Genomic DNA, 27,383 nt, shown 5'->3' with positions numbered 1-27,383 from the left:
CCAGGGGACAGTTACTATGGAAAAAAAGACAACCCTAATGTCTTAATTGTATGTGGCTTTTACATGCGCTGGTCACACTTCTTTTCTGCATAGTCTGATTCACTGTGTCTCATGGGGGGGAAATACACCAAAGCGTTACATCTTCATCAAATACTGAACATTACTTGTTAACTACACAGCTATCTGATTGAAACCTGGCTAGATAAATATATTTTACGCATGTGTTCTGTTAAATACAGCAATTATTACTGGCCTAAAAGGCACGCAGGCACAAAACATTAATTTTAGCACCAACAATAGATGGAAAATGATATCATATCAGGGGGGACCTCATTTCAAGCAATGCTTTGTTTTTCCTGTCAACCACTGAGTTGCATGAGTGCTGAATTGTATATACATGTGTGAATGTGTTTTATGTTGCACATTGCCTCCACCAAGAAGGTTAAGGTTTTAGTTTGGTTTGTTTGTTAGTTTGTTCGTCTGTCAGCACAATAACTACTGGCCTGATTTTTTACTTAATTTGGTGGGAGGGTGTAGCATGGGCCAAGGAAGACCAAATTCAATTTTGGAGTAGATCCGAATCATGGGGCAGATATACAAATTATTTTTCACTTTTTGTTAATACTGCGAGATAGGGCATTTGTGCTGCATTCATGTGGTGTCGGAATAATTGAAAAAATGTGTTCCCCACTGGGAAAATTCATACTGCATTAACGATCGAGTGCCCTTCTACAAACATAGTTTATGTATTTGTGTTTGTTTTAGGTGTGTGTGTGTGTGTGTGTGTGTGTGTGTGTGTGTGTGTGTGTGTGTGTGTGTGTGTGTTACCCTCCCCAGTCCACTCATCCACTTGTTGAGAACAGGTCTAGCAGATGGTTTTGTCAGACAAGTTCACTGTAGCACTTGAGAAGATTTTGAAGTGAGGAATGACTTTTCTTTATGCATTTCATTTCATGTCATGTTAATTCTTCTTATTTTTATAGCCCAAAATCGCAACATCTCCCTCCATTTGTCTTGGGGGGCTTTATAATATGTAGCCTTCAACATTTGTCTTGATAACATCGATTTGGATAAGGAAAACAGATTTATTGAGAAAAAAGAAAGACACCTTAGGAGGGGCAACAGAGGAGGGATCCCTCAACAGCAGTGTGGAAGAAGTAATCTGGCCCATATATCTAATCTATTAATATATATTACAATAAATTAATACTGATAATACTGGTGCATCAGTGTGTAAGAAGTGTTTTTCCTGTTGGAGCTTTTTTTAAACATGTTATATGCAGTTAGACAAGTATTAAAAAACCCACCCTAGGGGACGTCCTCCCTCCTGAGACACTAGATGAATGTAAAGGGTCGATAGATGATTAATGAAGTAGAAAAGAAGAATAAACTAAGGTACACACATTTGTATTCATAATTATTTTGTATTTGGATGTTTCTTCTGATCTTTGTTTTTTTGTTGTTGTTAAATATAGGACAATTTGACTTAAAACAGATATTTAAATGAAACTCTCTGAGGCGTTAAAAAAGGAAATGTCTCTTTGGTGGAACTGACAACAACTCATAGACATCTGAAACGTGACAAGGAACTCCAACTTTAAAAGATTGGGATCCACAGGTTTAATATTTAACAAGGCATTGCATTTCACATAATTATTATATGTTTTAATGTTTCATAGTTCTAATCTGAAAATTAACAAGCAACTATAGCTCTGAAATAAAAGCAGTGTAGTAAAAAAGTGCAATATTTGCCTCTGAAATGTATGAGAGTTAACATAAAAATACTCAAGTAAAGTGCATGACAGACAGTCAGACAGACGGACAGACGGACGGACAGATGGACAGCCAGACAGAAAGTCAGACAGACAGACAGACAGACAGACAGACAGACAGACAGAAGTAGCAATTGTAGAGTTGTAATATGGAAAAAATTAATTGACAATATTAAATACATTAAGTAAAAGTACATAACATGTAATAAGCAAATATTAAGTGTTATAAGTTCTAAGAATTTTGGGGAAAAGGGACAGTGAGTAAAGACTGTGGATCAGAGAAGACACTGGTGGGACTCTTTTGTCCATTTCTTCTGTCCATTGACCCAAATAAAGTAATGACTACTGCAGGTCGTGACACAAGACACACTAGATACAAGCTTTCCAACAATAAAGTCACCCTCCTATTCTGGGAACTTCATCACACATCAACAGGCTGGTATGAACAAGGACATTAGATGCAAGGCTCGACGAGGCAATAAAAGGAAATAATTCATTAGAGATGCAGAGCATCATACATCAACTCTATTTAAGTCATGGGACACCTACTCTCCACACGCTTGCAGATTCACAGAAACATGTGCTGTATGCACACAGATGTGATGATCCTGCTCCCCAGAGTCCAATTACTGCCTGGGCTTCCAAGCTCCTCTGCCACTCTGGAGGAGAGGTGGAACATGATAGGACAGACTGCATGGCTAATAAAACCATGACATTAAAACAGATTCAAAGCAATTTCCAAGCTCAATAAAAATCACCCACTATCATTTTCTGAGTAAATTTCATTTTCCATTTACTTTAAGCCACAAGCGATTATGCACATGTTTATGTGCTTGCTGGTCTGTGCTTGTGTGTGCCCGTGATGCTGTATGTGTATTCATGAGTCTGTGTGCCAAGGAATAAATTGAGTTTCAAATAGAACAAAGACGGCAAAGCACAGATCAAAACAGGCGGATCTGATTTGCAACCACAAGACTCATCACACCTTCAGTACCGGAAGATACATTTCAGGATAAAAGCAATACATCCAATCATGCAGATCTTAATGACAAAAGATGTGCAGCTGGACCTCTGAGGGGAACACATTATCCTGATAATAGTGATTGACCAGGCCACTTTGTGCGTGCGTCTTTGTGCGCATTAGTACACCCTTTCACAAGTTTGTACCTCACAATCATTCAGCACTTCTTTTTATGCTTGCTGACAGTGTTTCTTGTGCAGTGGAAAAAAAAACAACATGCAATATATTTGGGGATGAAATAAACCCCATATTAAGTAATCATTACTCTAATGCATGGATTTCCAGGAACAGTTTTTCCATAATTAGTTAGTCAACCAGTTGGGCATGGATGTCGCTTTAGGTAAAGCAAAAGAGCAAAACAGTGGTAACACACAAAATATACTCCAAAATGGCATATGTCAACTGCTACATTTTATGGATTAAAAGTAGTAAAGGTAAAAAAAATATATAGGGTTAAATCTCTTCCTGACAAGTGTGCATTGAAATACAGTAGTTAAAGAAATGTGTGGGCGACACCTAATGTACTAGAAAGGAATTACGCTCACACTCAAGACTGGCAGAACTCATTCAGCTCCCTCACAAAGACAAAAGAAAAGTTAAAGCATTTCTACTTTGTGGTATTACTTTGTTGAAACACTGATTAAAATACAATACAGTTCAGCCTAAAATGAATGTTTTTGTAGCAGAGTTGTGGTGAAATTTCTTTTACATAATTGATGACAAACTACAAAGTATTTAAACAGTTTTTATTACCTTAGGTTATACGATGACCTAATGTTGAATAAGAATACACTTTGTGGTTTAATTGTTTAAAAAAAAAAACACCTGACCCAAAACTATTAACTTACATATGTACAGGTATTATCAAAAGTTCCCAGGAAAATTCAGAGTTCATCAAGAAGCAAAACATATACCAGAGCTGGAAATTCTTTACTGTCTCAGCATCATATACATTATATACTACATGCTGGTACACAGAATATCATTTTTCATATGACAAGATAAAAGACTACAGAAATATTGTGCATAGCCGTAGAGAAATACATGATAAATAATGGCATATGAAGAATTAGCTGAAAGTGAACTCATCTCTTAACCTAGTGCCTCAAATCCATTATCCTCGTGGCTGGGTGAAACAGAAAACCAATAAACTACATATGTACTTTACATATCACAGAATGAAAACGTACATTAAGCCGTTGTCACTGCTGTGATGGACAGTGAGTCTGATCACAAGGGTCAAGACACTCTGCCTCTACAGGCAGGTGGCTAGTTGGGATGCCTACTGGTGGACGGGCTTTTCTAATCGGGCTGAAACTGCGTGGAGATGAACAAGGAGAGTGAGCAGGGGAGCGGATTGGGTGCAGGGGAGGACCTGGAAAGGGTTGTGGGAGAGGCTGTGCCAGTGGAGATGGGCAGCGGGGGTATCTGCGTGGGGCAGACCAGATAGGCAGCTCAGTTCTGTTGGAGGAGGGGGGAAGCACTGGAGCATAGGTAGCAGGGATATTCATTTCTGATTGGACGGCAACATTGCCAGAACATTCTTCCGAACGCTCCATAGTCTCCTGAAACAAGATGAAGATACACAGGTTAAAATCATCATCAGCTGTGGTGTTATCTATGATTCTCATTTTAATGAAGCCATAAGTTGTAAAACATCTAAACTGGTGCTCTATGGATGTTGGTCCTGAAATATCTCAACAATTCATCAACTGCCATGAAATTTTGTAGACAGACATTCATGGTCCAACAGCAGGTTGGCATTTTTGATTTTAAGGAAATATTTTATTCTATTCTATATTCTATTGGATGCATTAGCACAATGTGATTGCAGCCATTAGTGGCACCCAGAGGATGAATCCTGAATGACTTTTGTGATCCCCTGATTTTTACACTTGGTGGATTGCCATGACATTTGGTACAGACAAATGTGCCTCTCCTGATGAATTGCAAAAACTTTGATGATTGTAGGACTTTGACTTCTTACATTTTTTATGACTACCTGCAAAACTAATGGCATTTTCACCTGCCTCAGCTGTACTTTGTGTTTATTGCAAACTGGCAAATGATAGCATGCTAACATGAGTAACTATAATAGCGAACATGGTATACATGTTACCACTGTTATTGTGTTACCTCAAAGTACTGCTGTGCCTATGGTAAGTACAGCCTCACAGAGCTGCTAACATGGCTGTAGACTAGTCTTGTTTTATTGTAAAGCTTTCAATGGCTCATATAATTTAGATGCTAGATGGAAATTTTGGTCATAAAAGTTTGACTTACATCTTCATTGAGAACATAAAGAGGCATGGGACTCCTTCGGCCAAGTGTAGTTGGTTTGGGAACAACATCAACTGCAAAACATATATATTTCTTTTAGTATTGTTTGATATTCTGCTGCCTAGTAAACACTTTAATGTGCAAAATTATTCTTGGGTGTTGTGTGACATGTTTTAAAAGTTAAAACAATATATATATATATATATATATATATATATATATATATATATATATATATATATATATATATATATATATATATATATAAAGGTGTTGTACACATTTAAAGATGTTTAACTGTAACTGTTGCTCACCATCATGGCCATGTTCACTCTGCTCCAGATAGATGGGAGCTCTTTGGGGGACAGGTCGATGTTTCTGTCTAAAGCAGGAAAAAAAACACATGGTAGTTCATAAAAGCTACAGGTCACTGAGTTTATTACTTTTTCACCAATTTGTCAGTGTATAGTGACACTTTTGAACTACTTGAGATTCTAGTCACATCGTCAAGTGCCATATCAAAGCCAATGAGAGAGGGAGAGAGAGAGAGAGAGAGAGAGAGAGAGAGAGAGAGAGAGAGAGAGAGAGAGAGAGAGAGAGAGAGAGAGAAAAGAGGACAGAGAAGAAAGAGTAGCTCTCACTTGGATGGTTTCCAACAGGCACACACTGTCACCAGGGTGATTAGGAGGAATATGCCCCCGGTGGACAGGATGATGTATAGCGAGCTTCGTCCTAAACCAGAGTGATACACAGAGGTAGACAAAGACACAAAGGAAGAAAGAAGGAAAAAAAGAAAGAAAGTGGGAGAGGTTTGTGTCAATAACAGCAGGGCAATTGAGTTTCTCTCTCACTGAACTGCTGACTTGTACCTTTGCTTCACATATAACTTCAGAGCTTAACAAATATATTGCATGCAAAACTTCTATCTATTCCTGTTTTTCTCTTTGATAGTGGAAAAGTCAAGTTTACAGGATTAGATGAAGTTGTGTCTTCACTGGTATAAATGTGTCAATTTGGAACATCCTTTTTTCTTTCAAACTATATGTTTATGGAACAGGCATAAAAAAATTTTGTTATTGTTTTATTACTCTTTTTTTATTTTACATTGCTTGCCAAGTCTTTTAAGTGTGCTGGCATGAATAAAATGCAGTGAAGTAGCACATTAGGGTAGTCTCTTTGAGACTTTGTGCCGTGCTGCTATGCATACAGAGGGAAAAGAGAGCAGTTTGAGGGCCTGTCTCTTCATGCAACACATCATAGTACAGTGATAATGAAGTCAGCATTACTGAAGTCCACTGAGGCAAAGCGTCCTCCCCACCTGCCTTCTTTTCCTGTTCCCTCCTCATAAATAACTGTCCATTCATTGGATTAGACTGCTTTTCCCTCTCTCTCAGCGTGACATGTCGCCCTATGCTGGCGCCCAGTAACAGCCGCTGTGGGTCAACTCTCAGGCTCACAGCCTGGATTTGCACTTGTTGTAAACAACATTGTTGGAGAGACAGGCATGCATGTGTACGGGTTGCCATGAGATGATAATTGCTTCTGCTAGCTACTGAAAATGGATGGTTGTTGAACAATGAGATATAATATATCTAGTTTCCATACTCGTTTTTACATTGGTAAATCGGTTGGTATTTATTAGACCTAGAAACCAGTGTTGGAATGTAAGTAACTACATTTACTCAAGTACTGTGATGTACATTAAAATGCTTACACATTATTGCACAGGTAACAATAATCCAAAATTGTAATTTGTAACAAATTAACACCAACAGGGTAATTCTGCATCTCATTTGACATTGTAAGTACATTTAGCTGATTCTGTACGTTTATTTAACATTTTGTACGCAGAACTTTTACTTGTTGTGAAGTGTTTGCTATTTTTTATTTAAGTAAAAGATCTGAATACTTCTTCCTCCCCTGCCCATCTGATGTTACTATACCATCATCTCTTCATCCTAAATGTAAACTTGTATAACTTGAGATCCTACCGGTGTAACATGCCACCTACTGTAGACAGTGAGCCTGACAGGTGTGCTCTTCATGCTGCTGATGGGGTTCTCCACTGTGCAGGCGTAAATGTCATCATCTGACATCACAACGCGTGAGATGGTCAGCACTTTTTGGTCATGTGAAAGCAGCAGACGTGTGTCATTGGTCAGCACCTTGCCTCCCTTCAGCCAACCGTAGATGGGCTTTGTGCCGTTATTGTGGGAACAGTGGAGGTTAAAGTGCTCGCTCCACTCCAGGACGGACGAGGCTATCATCTGGATGTAAGGTTTGGACACGGCGACTGAGACAGGGAGACAGGACAAAAACACAGGGGGGCTTAAGATTGAATATTCAAAGATACGAGAGGGTGGTTGAGCTCTAGTTATATAAGAATATAATAAGTGGATTCCTACTTAGTGTCTCAAAAAGAACACTACCAACTCTGTGAATCACTGCGTATCATGTTCTGAAAAAACTAAACTCCAGTATTACAACTACGCTGTCTTGGGCAAGATAAGGTATTTTCAACTTGTATTGATTTTCTTTTAGCTTCATAACTCCTCTTCCGTGTTCTGCTCAGACTCACATATTTTGAAATAAGAGAGAACCCAGCTCTTTGAAAGCAAGGTCATTCTGCATACCATCCACAGTGAGCTCAATGTAGTGCTCTCCAGTGAAGGTGTCATCTGTGATGGAGATCTCAACTTCGTACGCCCCTTCGTCTGACAGCTGCAGGTTGTGAAGCAGCAGTGACCCATTCTCAAACACCACGATACGGTTGCGGTACTCTGGCCTCAGGTTCCCTATGATGTCTGTTCCTATGGACTGCACAACAGTGATAGGTTTCTCTTTGTCCCTCTTTAGCTGCCACTTAATCACAGGCTTGTCTGAGCTGCTGCTGGAGTAGCTGACTGACAAGAGGGCCTCTTTGCCCACAGTGCCCCTCACCACCTGGGTTTGGCTGGTCACATTCACTCCAGACACCTCACCTGGAAAAAATCAAAGAGACGATAGTGAGGTCTTGAACTGAGTAGCAAATAGATATGAATACAGGGATATGAAGGAGTTGTTGGAGGTAATACAAGGTCTATCACTTTGCAGCCTTTGATGCTCACACGTAGTGAAACAAGAGAGGACTTGTGCAAAAACACACTAATTACTGCTACACTAATTACTACAATAACTAGAACAAACAGAAATGAAAAATAACAGTAGCAAAGGGACATGGATACTATGATCGTGTACAGTAATAACGTACATTCACAAAGTGTAAGTACAATATTACGGTACTTTGATTTTACATGAATATTCCTACTTTTTAGTGTCAATAGTTTCCACCAGTGTTGTATTATGTATTAGAAATTTAATTGTACTTTTTACTCTATTTATTTGATTTCTGTAGTGACTTGTTCATTTGCAGTATTGGTTTTATCTTATTATATGACAAGCCCTCATAAGTGTTACGATGTTAGAGCTTGAACTTCCCATCAGTATGTTGTTTCAACTGTTTTAAATAGTGAAACCACTTGAAACATTAAAATACATCTTACACGGTGATGCATTCATAATCTTAGAAGCCAATGTTATTTTATTGTTAATTGCTGGTTTTACTTTACTGGTCCATTTTTGACAAGATCACCAGCTCACGACGCAAAAGGGTTTCAAACGTGGAGAAAAAAGACTCTGCACACCCTGGTCCAATGCAAGTATCCAGTTTTTAAATCTATTTTTTAAATAAAGACTTGCATTCAACCTAAAGTGCAGAGGCTGCCTTTGTCCACATGTTATTGGTAATTGAAATTAGAAAAATTATGAATAGTTTTCCATTATGCCAATATTGCTTTTCCAGTACTTTTTCCCGCCACTGCTAAAAGATGAGACAGTTAAGTATTACTTTTGTATGTAAAATCCACTTTTAAACCAATTTTACATTCCATCCTATTTACTTTGAATAGTTTAGATTAGGTATAAGTAGGTAGGCCTATATATGCATAATATTTTCATATTCCTAACTGCAGGAAATGCACTTAATTTTGATGCAATAAAACATAAAAAAAATTCTGACTTTTATTTTAAGCAGCTTAAGTTCAATTTCATGTAATACCACGATAATGTCACAAAGTGCTTTTATTCTTTAGGCTTTCACCCAAGATGTTTTTTTCTTGGTTGCAGACTTGACATTTTTGCCTTAAAAGGTGCAATATGTAACAGCTAGCGTTTATTATAGTTACTGCAGCCTAAATTCAAAATACTGGAGAGTCGTCTCCCCCGGCCCGTCCTCCCCAGACTCGAAGTTTACGGAGGTTGCCAGGTTGAGAACGCAGCATCTAACAATGAGTATTTACATGCACACCATGCACACCAATATTCCGCTATTATTCCAAATATGACAATATTCCGAATTTGATACAGGTCATGGAAACAGCCCATTCCAGTTGGATATTCCGAATAAGGACTTTTTCCAAATATAGCATTTTCTGATTAAGACATGTGGGATATTGCGGTATTATTCAGATTTTAGAGGCATTCTTTGGACATGTATACAGCGCATCTCAGTCCAAGTTTTTACCGCAAGCTTGTGGTCAGTTCTGTGTGTTGCTACGGTTGCTGTACAAAAACCAACCAGCCAACAGTTTGCAAGGCTGCAGACCTGATAAGAAGGAGGAACACAGCTACTTTTAAACATTATCAAAGACATGGTTATCACTAGGTTTTTGGACATGCGCACACATCGCTACGCCAACCTTTTCAAGAAGCTGGTTAAAGGAATGAAAGAAACGCTGTGTCCGCACGGTCCAACAAGTCCGCCACCGCTGGTGAACTTAGAAAAAAATCATATTTTGCACGGCTACATATAAACGTGAATATTGGTGGAACATTCACTTTCATTAGCCATGTTTAGCTTAGTCGGAATATCGTCTTTTTTGGAACAAGGGCAAAAACCGGAATATTATGTACATGTAAACTTAGTTACTGATGCAAGTCTCACACAGCCAGACATTACTCCACAGTGCAGCCGACTAACGTTAGATGCTGTCATAAAAGCCCGTGCTCACGAGGAGCTCTGTCCCCGCTGAAAACACCAATACCTTGCTGTCCTCTCTACCCGACTGACACTTTCTCGGCTTAAAATTACGGCAAAACCACTAAAAACACTACTACCTCGCCGTCCTCTCCACCCAACTGACAGACACTTTCTCGGCATAAAAGCGGAGTTGTCAGCTTAAAATTATGGCAACAATCGCTAAACTCACGGTCCTCTCTACCTGACTGACAGACACACTTTCTTGGCTTAAAATTACTCACCGTTGGTTGGCTACGGCCGCTGAAAGGGCTACACGGTTGTTTTGCCAAAGTTAAATTGCATGTTTCCATTATAAGGAAGTCCAACTTGCGGTTTCTGTCATAAGTCTGTCAAGGTGGTTGTAAACAGCCGTGGCCCGCTTGCCTGGTCCTCTGGTAACATTAGGAGTTATCGCGTGTTACCATGGCGGTGTTAGCTAGGACCAGTCGGGATCACTTCACTGGTGTTTGTGATTGTCAATTGTTTTTGCGAGTAACCAACTTGAGTACTCTATATAATTCAATGTGAGTACACATATGTTAAAATGACTGAAAATGGTCGTCCCTAGTAGTCGTGATAAATTACTAGTCATTATAAATTAGCCTGAATCTTAATGCTTACCTGTTCAGGAGAAAATTAGCTAACTCTGCGTCCTTTTGGGCTCTAAGCTGTCTCCACCTTCCAAATACATCTCTAATATTTACCTGGGTTTTGTCTCTGGTCACGCAACTGTTAGAAATACTGAGGTTTTTTAGGTTGGGTAGAATCTATCTCCTTTGATCCCGTTCGTTTGTTTGCTGCTTCCATGGCGTTTTTTTACAGGTATATCTGGCAACCCGGCCCGGTTGTCAAAATGGGCAGTTGATACCAACACACAGGCCAAAACACAAACACACATTCTGTCATGGATTAGAAATTTCAAAGGAGAAAATACTGGCTGCATTGTTGTCAGAAAAGATAGTATTTCAACTTAGCATGTTTCCTTAATATCTGATGACATATTGTGGTCATTTTTGGATTTAATACAGTAAATATATTAGGCCTACATATTGCACCTTTAAAACAGCCATTAGTCAGCTTATGTGTATGCTACCCACACAAACAAACTCATATGCACACATGTTGCTTTTCACTAATCACTGGTCTGTTCCTCAGAAACTCCTCCCAGGAATTCCTCATGACCCCTCGTAGTGAACAAGTATACTCTAATTCTGATTTGTGCTCCCCAATTATCCTCCACCTCCCACAGTGATAAGGTATTACAGTGTGAGCCACATTTCTTCCTTTATAGAAGAGCCCTGTCTTGGAAACCAAACACAGTAAAGCTATTATGTTCATAGCGGAGATTCCTATAACTCAGCTGCGGCTGAACACACAGAGGTCTAAACATTGGCTGCGGGCCTGTGAGGGGCATCCTACTGTTAGAGCCTCAGTGATGGAAAGATCAACCTAGAAAAGAGGGTGGAGAAAGAGTCTGCACTGTTCACTATTCTTTGCAGTGAGGCAGTTAGCAGAGCATCGCCTTATTACCGTGGTAACCATTTGGTTCGCCTGACAGGGGTTGCTGAGGCAATAAGACAAAGGGCATGATTGTTGGAACTAGTTTCCTCCCTTGAAAAGAGTGAGAGAGCGTTAGAGAGGGAGAGAAAGAGAGAGAGAGAGTAGGTCTTTGTCACTGGTGAAGTTGGAGATAGACACTGGATCCAGTGATTCTACCAAAACTGGGTAAACTGAGCCCATACTAGGGTCATGAAATTAAATCACACATTTTAAAACCAAAATCTCCACATACTAAACTTTTGACATCGCTTTAGCCCTCAAATTAATTCCTCTAAAGCTTCCCACACTCAAAAAAGCAGGCCCTGCCCTATTCAACAGCTCTGCACAAAACTTGATATCATCACACTTAACCTACACATCCCCTTCTTACACGCCTACAATGGACACTCCTGGCTCTTTTGAGCTTGTGATGGGGGCCCAATAGAGAGCACCACCCATGAACGAATCCATTGTGCCGCCAGCCGTTGGAATACACGGATAATAAAAAACAATCAGCAACTAACTTAACCTGGATTAACTACACTTCAAAAGGAGCAAGGATTTGAGTTTTGATCTGGTTTTCAAGTGACACAAAGAAAGTAACAGACTGTAAAATAAGAAAATTCTAAAAATGTGTTAATTGAAATGATAATTACTGATAATGGGCCCAGACAGGTTTTTCTTTGCTTGTTTATAAACTGTCAGAATAGAACAATTTAATGAAAATCAATTTGCTTGGTTGGTTGTCATCTGAAAGATAGCACAGTCTGGGTAGATTGTTTATCTTCTAATCTCTGGATAGCATAACAATTGTTTGAGCTTACCTGTGAAAAGAAGGAGGAGGAGGCCAAAGATCGTCAGTAGTGGAGGAATGTCAGTAAAACTGTCGCCTGTAGAAGAGGTCTTCCTCTCCACCTTCATCTTGTGTCCTGGGCAGAGTCTTTCTCCCACTTAGTGAGCATGGTTTATCCACTCTGGGCACGTCGCTGCGGCTCAACACTTTCTCCACTGCCCGCCTGCCTGCAACACTGGCCTCTGCCTGGTCACACTGAGCCCCACTCTCCTCACAGCACCCCAGTCACAGCCAACAACAGCCAACTGTGTGTGTGTGTGTGTGTGTGTGTGAGACAGAGACATAGTGTAGATGAGCTCCTCTCTTCCACTCCATGTTGCTCTTTCTGAAAGGAGCTCAAAGAAAACAGTGTTTGTTTTTTTAAAGCTTCCTGTAAAAAACAAGTGCTGTCTTTTTTCTACATTCAAACCCATTAATGGGCTAAATCCAATTTTGAGTTCAGCTACTTTGCAAGAATTCCTACCGAGAAGAATTACTGTACTTCAGCTCTAAGAGGAGCCCCCTTAAAGCTCTGAAATGTCTGAGTTTGAAAAACAACTCACTCACCCCATTTCTTTGGCCCACTTTTGTCACATAGTGCAAACTCCTCTCTGGGCTGGAGCCTCACAATAGACTCACAATTTGTTACTGGGCAACCAACCCTGCTCTTGACCCACACACAAGCACATGCAGCCTTGAAGCATTTTGCTGCTAGTTGCTACAGTACCTGTCGGGTGCATGATCCTTGGTACTATATTCGGAGCTGAGAGCTACATGATAATAAGAGCAACACATGAAGGAAACTCATAAAAAAGAATGTTCTACTGTACCTACTGTGTCCCCTAGGTGGTGTAGAAGCTACAATACGGCAGTGAACTGATGCATCTTTGGCAGTTTACATCCATGGCAGTTTATCAACAGTGTTGGCCATGATTTTACATTAAAGTTGTGGCTGTTTTGCTACACTCTTGCTCTCTTTGTTTCCTGTTATTTAAATGTCCAACACGCCTGTGTAAAACAAAAAAGGGTCAAAAGGTGTATGTGAAACAAAAGGAAAACATCAGGCTCTCTTCAAGAAGGGAAGTCTGACAATTAAAACAATGTCTACAAAAAGTCAAAATACAGTAGATTGAATTAACTATTGTATTTGTATTGCTCTCTCTTCTGACGTCCAATCTACCATCCAGCTCGGAAACACTTTTAATAACCATCACTAATAAATGGTAAAGTGATAGTTAATTAAACCTATGCTTATGGTTATTTTACTGTTAACAAACAATGGAATGATAATTAAAAACTTGTATTAATTATTAGCAGTGCTATAATTTGTGTTATTTTACCAGTTTATTCATATATTATATTATGTATGCGTTAATGATTACCAAATGATTTGCAAACCTTTAAGAAATCATGTGCAAACTGTCTATAAACATTATCAGGATGGTCTTTATACAGTTACAACTGATGATTATATTACCTTGTTAAAAATAAATACTTTGTAAAGCATCTATATACATTATTTAGACAGCTATTATTAGTGCACTAATAATCAAATAACCATCTTTTTTATAGCCAAAAAGATTTAATGGGGCCAAATTAATTATACTTAATGCTTTGTAAACAATTTTTTAATCATTAACTGATCATGCTAAGCATTAGTTGCAACTTTATAATAGCATCCAAATAATGTTTATAGATGTAGTTTTGAAAACAATTATTAACGAGTCTCTAAAAGTAGGATGGGAGCCAGAGCCTTCAGCTACCAGGCTCCTCTCCTGTGGAACCAGCTCCCAGTCTGGGTTCGGGGGGGCAGACCCCGTCACCACATTTAAGAATAAACTGAAAACCCTCCTCTTTGATAAAGCTTATAGTTAGGGAGTGAGGAGATCCAGAAATGCTTGTTACTAACCTAGCTCTGGGGAGTTTACTCGCCGGAGTCCTTATTTTCTTTTTCAATTCAATTTCAATTCAATTCAATTCAATTCAATTCACTTTTATTTATAATATCAAATCATAACAAGAGTTATCTCGAGACACTTTACAGATAGAGTAGGTCTAGACCACACTCTATAATTTACAAAGACCCAACAATTCCAGTAATTCCCCCAAGAGCAAGCATTAGCAGTGGCTAATGCGACAGTGGCGAGGAAAAACTCCCTTTTAGGAAGAAACCTCAGACAGACCAGCATATCCTGATCCTGCTTCACTACACCCTGCTACGCTCTGCGGTGCCCTGCTGAACCTGCTACGTCCAGCCATGCCCTGCTGTGCCACGCTACATACTGTAACGCCCTGCAGTGCCCTGCAGTGCCCTGCTATGACATGAACTACTACGACTACTATTTCTAGTCACTGTTCCATTATCTTTTATTGTGACTGTTATTGCCACTATTCATCACACCCCCAACCTGCACCGTCAGACACCGCCTACCAAGAGCCTGGGTCTGTCCCAGGTTTCTTCCTAAAAGGGAGTTTTTCCTCGCCACTGTCGCACTAAATGCTTGCTCTTGGGGGAATTACTAGAATTGTTGGGACTTTATAAAATATAGAGTGTGGTCTAGGCCTACTCTATCTGTAAAGTGTCTCGAGATAACTCTTGTTATGATTTGATACTATAAATAAAATAAAATTGAATTGAAATTGAACAAGTGACAATAGAAATTATCGGTATAAACTAATTATTTAATATTTCACTAAACTAATGATAAAATAACATAAATTATAACATTACTAATAATTAGTAAACAATATAAATCATAATTTCATTGATTGGTTTATTAACAATAAAATAATTATTAAGCAAAGTTTAATTAACTATCACCTTACTATTTATTAATGATGGTTATATTAATGATGGCTATTATAGAGTGTTACCTCTAGTTCTAATTTCTTGTGAACAGGACTGTCAGATTTTATTACATGAGACAGTATGGGCCCCTATGTGTTACCTCAGTCATTTGATCTGTGTTCCACTGTTTTCTGGAAATTGTTTGTATGCATTAATGAGTCAATTGCAAAAGTAATCTCTCCCACTTTAGGAAAGCAGTCTTTGTTTTTTTTGGTTTTTTTTTTTAGCATTTTGTTTGACGACAAAGGGAGTTTTTATGCGGAGGAGGAATCATGGTTAATAGAAAACTCCAGGAATGTGGGAGCAGCTGCTGTTCACCACCACTCCCCCAGAGTCCAGACTCCTGTGTAGTGGCCCATCAAAGCCGAACCTCTCCCCTCCACCTCTGCCCTCGATAAAAGCAGAACCTCCCTCTTCCTCTCATCTTCTGACACACTGTGAATCAATGGGGACTCTTTCCACTCAATACAGGAAGAGAGAGGAGCACAGCTGGGGCCTGTGTGTCTAAGTCAGTTTGGGTGCTTATGTTATGACAGAAACCATTATCACGTTTGATCCACAACAAGGCTGATGTCATCCCATGTGACTCAGATATACACATTTGACAAAATGTATCTTTACAATGTGATACACCATGATGCCGATATCACATCTTTTGACTGTGATTCCTTTATCTTACAGTGTAACTGATGGTGATCTATCAGGTGTTACACACAGCTGTGGCATTTAAGTCCTCTCATTACTGCTAAACTGTGTAACCTACTTGGTATTGAAGATACTGTATCTCCTAAGATGGTGATGCCAGTGGCCAGTGGCACAACCACTGGAAAGCAGATAATTGCGCCCCCTGCTGTTTTCTTTTGGCTTATTCATATCTAATTATCACCCAGGAGACCAGAAAGATCTTTTCTCTCTGACAAGCTGTCTGAGAAACAGCACAAACCAAGCAAGCCGATCTTGCACATGCTCTACTCCTAAAATAGTCCATGTTCAGCTTTAAAGAGACAATGCTATCAATTTCTGCTTCACCGTGGCAAGTTTAAGGCTGCGCTTCACAAACTCGCACCCGCTCACATGACTCACATAAGGATCTATTAAGACCCTAACCAACATGATTTTCAGGCTGTTTTTGTTTGTTTGTGGAAACCTGTCTTTTTCCTCACTCTCAGAATTCAATCTACAACACAAAGTGGGTGTTGTGCTATGTTTGGAGGTGTGCAGAATATTGATTGTTCACCCACAGTCATTAAAGAGACAGGAGAACGTGGCCATGGCACCTCTGGGACTGAGTAGGAGAAAAGAGAGAATCGGTCCATATAAAACCCATAGAGGATGTTTATGAGAGCGTGGCAGAGGAGGAATGTCAGCCTGAGAAGGAAGTGGTTTGCACTCTGTGTTTCCAAAAACCACTGAGAGCAAGACTCATGTTGGTTATCCTATCTCTACAGCTGGTGACACAATCAACAACGCCTGTGTATGTGTGTGTGCGAGAGAGAATGAGTGACTTGAGTAGGATCTGCATACTAATCTATGGGTTGTGTTTTTCCTGTGTGAGAATGCATGTGCAGTTTGAGTTTGTGCAGAGTGCTGTATGGCTCAGATGTGTGTAGGTGGGCTGAGTGGGAGCACTGGGAGACTGAAGATGCTCTAGCCTGTTTCTCATGAAGCGAAATAAGACGAAGCACAAATTGTGTTGTGTCTTTTGTGATTCAAACAGCCTTATTGCAATAAAGATAGATAGATAAAAAAGCATTGCCAAATATCCAACAGGTGCACACATCACTCAGTGGTGTAGCTGTTCATAACAATGCTGTTGATAGGATGAAAACTTTTTATAAATGTAATGCATCCAGGCTTTGCGTACAATCTAATTATTTAAACAGCCCTATCTAATAGCTATTAGTATGAGTAAAACCCCAACTAATTTGTCTAGTGTAATTGGCAGTTGTAAAATGAGAAATGCACATAGTTTTATGTAATGAATTATTCATGAGATTCCTCGTGCAAGAGAGCCACACGGGAGACAAAACAGCTTCATGGAAACTGCTCTTTCTAATTAGCAGCCTTGCTTATGTTGCAGTGACAAAAGAAAAAAGGGCAGCTTTGGCTGCTGTAATGTTGTACAAAAACCTCAACTTTACCATTGAGGAATAGAAATGGAAGTGACAGACGACAATAAAGGTTTCTTTGAAACAAACCTTACTTAACCTGATTGAATTAAGTTTAAAACAGACATTTCACTGTGTATTTAAGGTGGATTTATTAGTGTAATGACATGACTCTACAGCAAAGTTCAGCTAGGTGCTATTCATTTAGTTAGCATGACGACTCTGCAAACTATGATAATACATTTCACTCACCTGATTTAACACACGTCAAACAAGTCAAATCCACCAACACAACAACAGAGCATATTGAAGTAATGTCTCAAAGGAAAGCTGTACCAAATGCATCTGCAGAAAAAAAAAGTGTAATCACTGCATGCTTACTGTTCTGGAAGATCAGATTTATAGAAAATGCTTGAATAGGTGAAAAGAGAATGTACTTATCATGTGATCAAAAAGAAAATTGAGGTGCAATCTGAATTAAGTAACTTAGAATAAATAGAACATACATAGCTACTTCTCCTCTCTGATGTTTTAATAATTTTTGTAAGCAAGTCAAATAGGTAAATAAAAGTCAAGATACAAGCACATCATTAACAATGCAAAATAAATAATTTTAGCCACTAAATACGCAAAGTCTAAAGCGGATGCTTACAAGGTTTATACACAGATGGTATGAACTGATCCATCCAACAATAAGCCCTGTTTAGCATTTAGAGAACATTCATTTATCACATTCACAGATCATCATCTAAAACTAGCACACTACCAGAAGTTTCACAAGTACATGCAGTGAGTTGCAAATTCTGGGTCAAAGACATCCGAACTGATGAGACTGCTGAAGAAGCAGAAAAGGAGTGTTAAAGTTCACAAAAATTCACATAACACACCCTCAAAACTGTCGGTTCATTCTCTACTGCTAATTTGTGTTGAAGAAGAAAAAAAAGACTCCTGGGGTAAAAAGGTGTGCCTGAAAGCCAGCCCAGCCAGCTTATATCAGCCATCTCTCGCTACCTTGCTTCCCCTCTTTCTCTTCATCCAGGTCAGGACAGAGGCGTCACTGCTCTGGCACAGATGTGTCGTCACTCTCTACTGCCCCCGATCCTCCTGTCTCTAAAAACAGAAACAGGCAAGGCGTAGTTAAATACAGAGCCTGGAAAAAAAACTGTTTCTGTTTACGCTCTTATCGTCAAGGTTAAAGGCTCTAATGCATAGTCACAAACTGTACGGATACTTGTTGGTGGATCTATTATAAAACACACACTTGAAGAAAATTTGATATCGAGTTGCTGCTTAAGGAGAATTAATTTTCAAAGGAGGTGGAACTTTCCATCATGCAAATATCTGTTTGTAGAATTAATTTCTAAGTTTTGACGCATTTTGTAATGCTGAGAACGTGACTTACATGACAGATAAGCTCAAAAACCCAATTTTATGGTGAAAAGGGGGTCTCCCCCAATGGGAGGGAATGCATGGTTCCAGTCCGACAGGTCCATTAATTCTGCTTGGCCCTCTGAAGCATATACTGTACCTAATGCACCTGGAGCTATAAATACATATCCTACATAAGGATGCAAGGGAGCCCGCAACTGGGTTAAGGAGAATCACTGAAGAGCATCCCTTGTTTCAGCCACATCCCCAAAGAAAATGCTGCTTTGTCTTATAGGAAAAGGTGAAATTTTGAGGGCTGGGAATCTAAAGCTTTGTCTTACTTCTTAGAACAATTTTATACTACAATGACTTTGTTTTCTTTTGTCCTTTTCAGAGATAAAAAATAAATAAAGCATACAATCTAATCGAAGTGTTTGCTTGAAACTAAAAACTGAATTCTGAAACCATTTCCTCGTCCACAGTTCAAGAATACAGAAAACACAGTATAAAATACAAACTAGAAAAACATGTTTACCATTGTGAGAATGTAACTTGACATTTTCAATCTCTCTAGCGATTTAACAGCACATCTATCAAGAGATTCATTTATAACCCCTTTAACAGAGTAATTAATTGAGCGATTCCATCATCTGCTGCCGGAGACAGTATGGGGTAATTAAATGAGTCACTCAGTTATGTATTGCAGTAATGACACTTGGGAAAACCCATAAGGGCCTCTAATAGGTGTATTTAATTACGTATAGCTTTTAAATGGTCCTAGTGTGTATAATGTTAAATCAGTGTGACATTTTCCCTTGAACGTCTTATTATGGGACACCTGAAGAAATCTTATGCTCAACCAACACCATGCAGAACATGCTATAATAATAGCTAAATAAAAGTTATTTTATTTATATAGAACCTTGAATTGTTCTAACTAGGTCTGTTTACGGTAAGCAACTTAAGCTCTCCATCGCTTACCTTCCGTCACCTACTGTGGTTACAGCTCCTGATGGGAGACTCTGTTACCATCCTTACAGTCACCAGCCATAATGCCCTCTTTGACGGCATTATGTGACCTTATCGCATGGTTCTACACCACTGACCTGTGCCCCCCTCGCTGCCGTTGAGCACATCCCCAGTGCTGCTCACCTCCTCCCCTTCTGCTTTGTCCTCTGGCTTCATCTTCTTACGGGTCATGTGTCCACGGAAGCCAGCCTGGATTTTGGCAGCAGCCCTGTTGGCCTCGGGGTCATCCAGGGGGATGTCCATGATGTCCTCCTCCTCCTGGGGCCGGCTGCACTCCTCCTGCAGAGAGGACCAGAAGTCTATCACAGAAGGGTAGCATATTACATGGTCATATGAGGATGTTTTTTTCCCCCTGGAACATGGGTGGAAGAATCTAACCCTCAACAGATTGCGATACCATATTTTGTTAATTGTATACGCCACAACACTACCTATTAGACGGAGAGGAATGTGCGCTTGTTGCAGAGTGGCTCACCCTTATTACATGACTTCAACGGGGCTCTCAGGAGGTCACTAACCCACATTGCCTCCTTTTTTCTCTCCCCTTCTCCTCTTGTCATATAATTCACTGATGTCTGAGTCAGCCTATTTTGTAATGAATCATCATTGTCTGCTGTGTTTCTTCTCTTTTTACCATGGAAACTGTTTTTTAAAAAAAGCCATAAAACTGCATGTTTAGATGACATGTGGATTCCCAAACTGAGCAACAGTCAATGATTATAAGATCATTGATCATCATTCATTACACAAAATAAACCAATCTGCTTTTTATTTGGATAAGAAACAAAGTTGGGGTAAAAATGTGCACAAAATAACTTCTTTCTCTGCAACCTGGGCCGAAAAAGGACGATTCAGTGAAAATGCTATTGTAGTCAACACCAGCAGCTCATTTAGTGACTGAAAGTACAGCATCCACTGTCCCAAAGGAAACATGGGGGTGTGCGGAAGAGAAATTCTGGCTTGTCATAAAGTGTCAGGAGAAAAGTGCCAAGGCTGTCGACAAGTTATGTAAACACCAATTCAAATTCTGTGGCAAACACATATCAGCTACACCCCGTGCTTTGCTTATAGAAACAGATTGACATTTCATACAAAGGCAACCCACAGAACGAGCCCACTGTCATCCCACTGCCTTGGTGAAGCAGTGCATCATGTCTCCAGTGAAACCCCTCCAGTGTAGGAGTGTGACCACCCACCTGTTCCGCCAGCATTCATTAGCCTCTCTGTCTGACTGCTCACTGTGCAGCCAGAATCCAGTTTTTTTTGCAGCAGAGATACACGAGTGCTGCACTGAAATTGGCTGGCTACACACCTTCTCAGCTCTTGTTGTTTTTATTGCCTCAGGGTCTTTAGACTTGTGCTGACACAAATTGATTTGAAATATTCTGATGCAAATCTCTAATATTATCCACTTATAATATAAATAGCTTGAAAACTGTGCAACATACGACTTTATGTGGTCCTTTTTTGTGAAGAATGTACCATGTGTGAATCACACTAACATAATATATTTTACTCCAGTAAAAGGGGAAAAAAACACACATGGCAGTATGCAATTCCAGGGAAAACAAACACTAGTAAATACCATAAGTAACTAACAAACTGTATTACCCAATTAACCAAACTGACGAGTGGTTAAAAATAAAAATAAAATTAATTTATTAAAAAAAAGTTAATCTGAAGCTTCTACTTACATTGTGACAGTCCATTTCTTACTCTCAGAGACGACTTCAGTCTTCAGGTGAGCTGAACTAGTCTGACTTGAATGCCTCGATTTCTATGTGGACCAAGCAAAGCTCTCTTTAAATGTGTCTCCGGTACAATACAGATGCCTCACTGGCTCTTACTAACAATCACTGTATGTTCAGAAACACACGCTCACGCACAGAGTGAGAGAGAGACATAAAGTCAGAGTGAGAGGAAGAGAATAAGAGGGAGGGAGGGAGGGAAAGAGAGACCTCCTACAAACATGGCAGCAGGCATTCCATCTTTTCAGTCCCATTAAGGCTGCTGACCTACTGTGTTCACATTAACATTCACCGAGTATAGCCTAAAGACTTCAGAAAAGTAACTGAAACATGCTAAATATGTAGATTATTTCAGTGATTTCAAGTTTGACCGTTTTGAAACACGTGCAAATGATGAACTATACAGTCTGGATATAAATTAGGAAACCACAGAGTGACTATCACATGCACTGAGCATCATAAAAATTCACAAGTTGCAGTGTTACAACACTAAACTCCACAAATAAAAACAGATGACCAACTTAGAAATACTGTGTAAAAAGCCAGATGGTCATAAACAATAAATTCTGACTTTAAATTCTACTAATAGCATGAAAATAAAACAGTGTAAGCATCTTGGACTGTTTTACACTCAGAGGTGTTATACATTTATTAGAGGCAGAGTGAGCTAACAACCCTCTCCATCCCTCTGATCCCAGCTGGTATGGCCGCCCACACTCCTTTGCCAGCCTCAGAGACAAGACGGAGAGGGAAACAGAAAACATCCATTTATCTGAGTTATATATCTGACATTAACAGTCTCTATGTTAAGTTATCCTCACGCTTAATTTCACAATGCTGACTTGCTTTATCAATCAATTCACTGTTAATCTGAAGGAACAATCACCACTGTGTAATTCAGTTTACTGTAATCAATCATGGTAGTTAGTCTGCTCATATTAGCCTAATCATTAATGTATCTAATAGTATTTATTCTCCAACAAGGATAAGGGAATAGGAACATAATTGCAGGCACTAGTAAACAGTGAATTAAAGACATAGAAATTAAAATAAAAAGAATAGACAAAGCATCTAAGATACAGCAGCTAGGTCACTGTTAGAATAGATGGCCTATATATTGTATATATATATATATATATATATATATATATATATATATATATATTGTACTGTTTTGTGGTAGCTTTTTTTCAGCTGAAACCACTTCTGCCACTGTATGTTTTGTACGTAAAAATACACAAAGCAAAAGTGCTGTTTTACTGTTTAATCAGTCAGTTAAAAACTGCTATTAAGGTAGATTGCTGATAGAGATGGTGCCTAGCAACTATCAGCATCACCATCTCCTATTAATTCCATGACGGCACTAAGAGGGAGCAGGATGGTAAGGGGTTACCATGGAAACACACTTAGTACCCCTTCCTACACTCCCCTCCGTGTGTGTTTGGAGCCCTGTTGGTCCAGACAAATCCGACAGGGCTAACTGTGACAGCAGTAAAAATGTTAAAGGCCTTAATTCACAAGACAAATTGTCCAGTCGGTCTTATAGGATGACGCTGTGGTGGCTCCCATGAGGAGATTGGAACTGGAAGCAGTATTACAGTTTTATGAACATGCGGCAGAGCAAAGGCCTCACACAGCATCTGGAACACGCCCCTATGAACAAAGACACAGATTATGGTGAACTTTGAGACTGAAACTACCATTTCTGCACATTTCAGTTAAGATGATTTTGATTGTGAACTTCTCGATGACATTTAAAGTTTATCGGAGCAACCGCCATCCAGAAAATAAACTATTTTCAATCACCTATCCCTAGAGGGTCCACGGAAAAAAAGAGGGGCACTGTTGTTCAGACTCGTCCTTGAAGGGTATATTTATATAGGCTACCTGAGACAGGAATGGGAGCAGAGCAGGCTGTAGCTAAAGACACCTCTGTCTGAAACTGTAAGATTTATTCTCAGCCTGCTGACACATGTGGAGGAGATGTGGTGAGTTGCAACAGTCTATATTATATTTAAATCATACAAGTTATGGCCATGAATGTTAAACTATCAGGGCTATTTTCTCATTGCAAAAATGTTCATCTATGATGTTAAGTTGTATAAAATTGTACAATTATATGAAATATGAGGCATTACTGATGCATATATTGGATTATTATATTCTATATTGAGAAGAAGCATCACATTTTACCTTGTCACCACTCTTGCCTTCAGGCTCTGTGGAGTCCTTTCCAGACCCAAGTGGCCTCTCCTCTCCTTGGTGGTCTGCAGCCGGCCGACCTACACTTTGAGCGGGGCTGATGCGTCCCTCTTCACACACTGCATCACTCTTCTCTTGTATTTCAACCTTTCCTTCTTCTACACGTTCCTCTGCTTCTAAACATCTCTCCTTTGATGTGACCTCTTTTTCTATCACTGTATCCTCTGGCTGTGACTCTACAGGTGTTCTCTGACTCGCCTCGTTCTCCTTTGGTAGATGTTGTGCACTTGTCTCTAAAGTTTCACTCTCCATCTCCATTGCAGCAGTTGATATATTTGACTGGCTCACTTGTGATGAGGGATTTTCCACGCCACCATCATCAATTTCTTGATCCTCCACCATACTATATCCTTCTGTATGTACGTCCTCTTTGTCTCCTCCAACCGTGTCTGTTGTCTCATCTTCTTTGAAGTTAGGGTTGTTTGATTTTTCCTCTTTTTCAGAATCCTCATTTTGGTGAAATTCGCCGTCACTTATCTTCTCATTATCTTCATTTTCGTGATCCGTTTCATCCTCTGGGTTCTCTTCGTCTGTCTCGTCGGTGGGCTGATGTGATGCTGAGCTGATGGTTTTAACACCTTCGTGCTTCTCATCATCATCACTATCATTTAAATTAGAATCATTTGTGTCCACCATCTCCGTCATTATATCAGATGCTTCGTGCTGACTTTTCATTTCCCCCCCTTCAGAGTTAACTTCCTTTTCAACTCCAATCATTTCAGGTTCATCATGGTCTAGTGTGCTAGATATGTTTTGGTCTGTTGCCAATGCAGTAGTCTCTTTCCACTCTTCCTCCTGTTGTGTTTCTAATACCTTAGCCTGTAAGACCTCTACTGAGCCCTCTTCCTCTAGCTGTTTCTCCTCAACCTCTTGAATCTGCTGAACATCTGGAACATCTTCAAAGCTAATCTCAACCAATGAATCCTCCTTTGCTATAACATTACTGTCTAAATCACCCTCTACAGGAGCTAAACTTTCATGTATTCCCCCAGAAGAAGGCTCAGTCTCTGGTCCTTCCTCCTCCTTTGTTTTTTCTATCTGATCTTCTGCTTCTTGTTGATTGCCCTCACGGGTTTCAGATTGAGACAATGATTGTGCAAAAGTTTCCTCAGGTTGGGGTTTTGAGCTGTCCTCATCAATGACATGTGTATCATCTTCAGCAGTGGCTCCTTCCATTGTTCTTTCTGTTCCTCTGAGCTCTGTAGCACACACATTAACATCAGAATATGGAAAGACCTCCACAGGTTCTTCAACGTCAGCATTTTCCTCTTCTTCTGAGACTACAATCTCCTCATTGACAACTACAATCTCCTGTTCATCACCTCCCTCATCTTCTGCCATTCCTAACTCCTGAGCACACACATCTAAATTTGAAATCCCTCTGAATGATAACAAGTCAGTGGGCTCTAGCTCAGACTGAGATATATCTTGGTCTGGAGCAGAGCTGCTATCCATTCTATTAGCTGCCCTATCAACTTGATCACATGTCGTTATTGTTGGGTCTTTCTCCTCCTCTGTCCCACTCAGCTCATCTGGCTGTACATCTGCAGCTGGGATCAAGTTGACTGATTTGTCTTCTGAATGTCCCTTTCCCACTGAAATAACACCTTTCTCTGTTATTTCATGTTTTTCTTCTTCTTCTTCATCTTCTCCATCATCATCATCATCATCTTCTTCTTCTTCTTCATCTGTGTTTTCAGTTAAATCAACCTCTTCAGAGACATTAGGTTGTGTGGTGGAAACATTTGAAGGTTCTGCTGAATGACTGGATTCATCTTCAGGTTGAGACTCATATGATTTTTCTCTAAAAAAGTACCAATCAAAATGAAAGACTTAAGGTGATGAATGTTCAATATGACTGGAAGAGAATTTAAGTGATACTGGTGATTTAAGAGATGCTTCTTGAAAACAATACAAAGTCATAATGCTACTGTTACTGTCGTCCTGCAGCTGTTGGCCTCTTGTCCTTTAGTCCTGCCCTTTCTTCTCACACTTGACACTGCTAACCTGAAAGTGCTTTCAATACCGAGGTGACCTTCACATATGCATGATTCATTTCAAGCATTTAAAAATGACACCTTTCATGAGGTTTGGACAATGCATTGTCCCAACCCCATTGCAGGCTGAGAGACTGTAGACTAGTGCTGATATCTCCAACACTGGGCAACTCACACCACAACAATCTAGTTTGATAAATAGCGCTACATTTAGAGGAACAATATGTATTTTTGATTTTAGGGTGAACTGTCCCTTTAAGATTGCGCACATTTTTTCTTCCAAATTCTATTTCCTCATTTTCCTAATCAGGACAAACAAACAAACAACAACAACAACAACCATGTCTACACCTCACACAGCAACTCCTGATGTACACCTTGAAGTATTAAACATGAAAAATATATTTTATTTTAATTCTCATTACTTCTTCTCTTATTTTAATTCTCATTACTTCTTCACTTGTCACTTGTTACTATTCTTTCCCTCATGCCCATCCTCTCCCTCTCCTGCTGATCTTCCTGGCTGTTGATAGCACAATAAGATGAGACTCACTTGGAAATGGTCACCTCTGTTGCAGGCTCTTTTTCAGGACAAGGCTGTAGAGGGAAAAGAAGGTGTGATGGTAAATAAACATAGTGACAAACAGAAGAAAGATTTATAGGTGTGATGAGAGGTGTGACTTTGATTTAGTACCCCAGTATCCTTGAATGCATGGTTGTTATAGAATCTATCTTCCAGTTTAGCAGCCCAGTCAGCAGGGTCCATGCCACTATCTACAAGAAAGAACAACAATCAATTATTTGATAGCAGTTAAATGGCATTGGCCTCATTTTTACCACATGTTATATTGTAATATGCAGTTACCTTCTCTTTGTTTGAGAAGAGCATCGAAGTACTGTGCAGCATATTTAGGGATATCTTCAGGCTGGTCTCGCAGGACTTCTCTGGCCAGCCCCTCCAGGATGGTACCAAATCCTCGCGGGACCCGGAGGTGAGTGTTGGAAAAAGGTACTGACATTTTGTTGTTGTTGGATACACTGAGACGGAACTTCTGTGACAGACAGCTAGGGATAACCGACCTGGAGAAGTTGAAGGGTTTCTCAGTAATTTACTTTCTTCCTGATGTGTAGCGTAGAAGAGGAGAGAAACTAGGTAACACTGGAAACTTTCCACAGAATATAAGCTATAAGCGTTTGTGACGTTAGTTATAACTTATAACGTTAGCTAGTTAAATAGAGTAACGTTAGCTAGGTATGTCGTCACACACCACCTAAATTGCTAAAACATATATTTAGTAAGATTTAGAACATGTCAAAACATTAGTAATTAGTTAGACCTGTTACCTGAAATGACTCGCACTTCGTATCCACCTTAACGTTACTTATGAATGTTTTAGGTAGCTAACATTAGTTAGCTAACGTTACCATAGACAGTAAAAGAACGTTACTGTGTTTTGTTGATAACTGTTTCTAGGCAACGGTTGTAACATTAACTACGGACACTGACGAGGCTCAAATGTCAT

The 27,383-nt window shown here is 39.6% G+C and overlaps 2 protein-coding genes across 6 annotated transcripts; both read right to left on the bottom strand.

The window, feature by feature from the left end:
* Nucleotides 1-3,524: 3,524 nt before the first annotated feature.
* On the bottom strand, nt 3,525-12,775 carry hepacama (hepatic and glial cell adhesion molecule a). Its single transcript, XM_031297030.2, has 7 exons — nt 12,493-12,775; nt 7,707-8,054; nt 7,085-7,366; nt 5,715-5,805; nt 5,388-5,455; nt 5,077-5,147; nt 3,525-4,358 (listed from the first exon to the last, which is right to left on the bottom strand). Exons 1-7 carry the CDS (start codon nt 12,587-12,589, stop codon nt 3,996-3,998), a joined length of 1,320 nt encoding a protein of 439 aa, XP_031152890.1. The 5' UTR covers nt 12,590-12,775; the 3' UTR covers nt 3,525-3,995.
* Nucleotides 12,776-17,589: 4,814 nt separating this feature from the next.
* Nucleotides 17,590-27,370, bottom strand: spa17 (sperm autoantigenic protein 17). 5 transcript variants are annotated; one of them, XM_036001388.1, is made up of 7 exons: nt 27,205-27,370; nt 26,726-26,921; nt 26,555-26,634; nt 26,414-26,457; nt 23,795-25,667; nt 19,931-20,132; nt 17,590-18,566 (listed from the first exon to the last, which is right to left on the bottom strand). In XM_036001388.1, exons 2-7 carry the CDS (start codon nt 26,877-26,879, stop codon nt 18,511-18,513), a joined length of 2,409 nt encoding a protein of 802 aa, XP_035857281.1. In that variant the 5' UTR covers nt 26,880-26,921; nt 27,205-27,370; the 3' UTR covers nt 17,590-18,510. The 5 variants fall into 5 exon arrangements, with proteins under 5 accessions (XP_035857281.1, XP_035857280.1, XP_035857282.1 ...); XM_036001387.1 differs by having other exon boundaries at nt 26,726-26,940; nt 27,205-27,290; XM_036001389.1 differs by having other exon boundaries at nt 26,726-26,925; nt 27,205-27,285.
* Between the last annotated feature and the right edge of the window lie 13 nt (nt 27,371-27,383).

This window comes from Sander lucioperca, chromosome 5 (genome assembly GCF_008315115.2).
Source record: "Sander lucioperca isolate FBNREF2018 chromosome 5, SLUC_FBN_1.2, whole genome shotgun sequence".
NCBI lineage: Eukaryota > Metazoa > Chordata > Actinopteri > Perciformes > Percidae > Sander > Sander lucioperca.
This window is presented reverse-complemented; position numbering and strand designations above follow the sequence as displayed.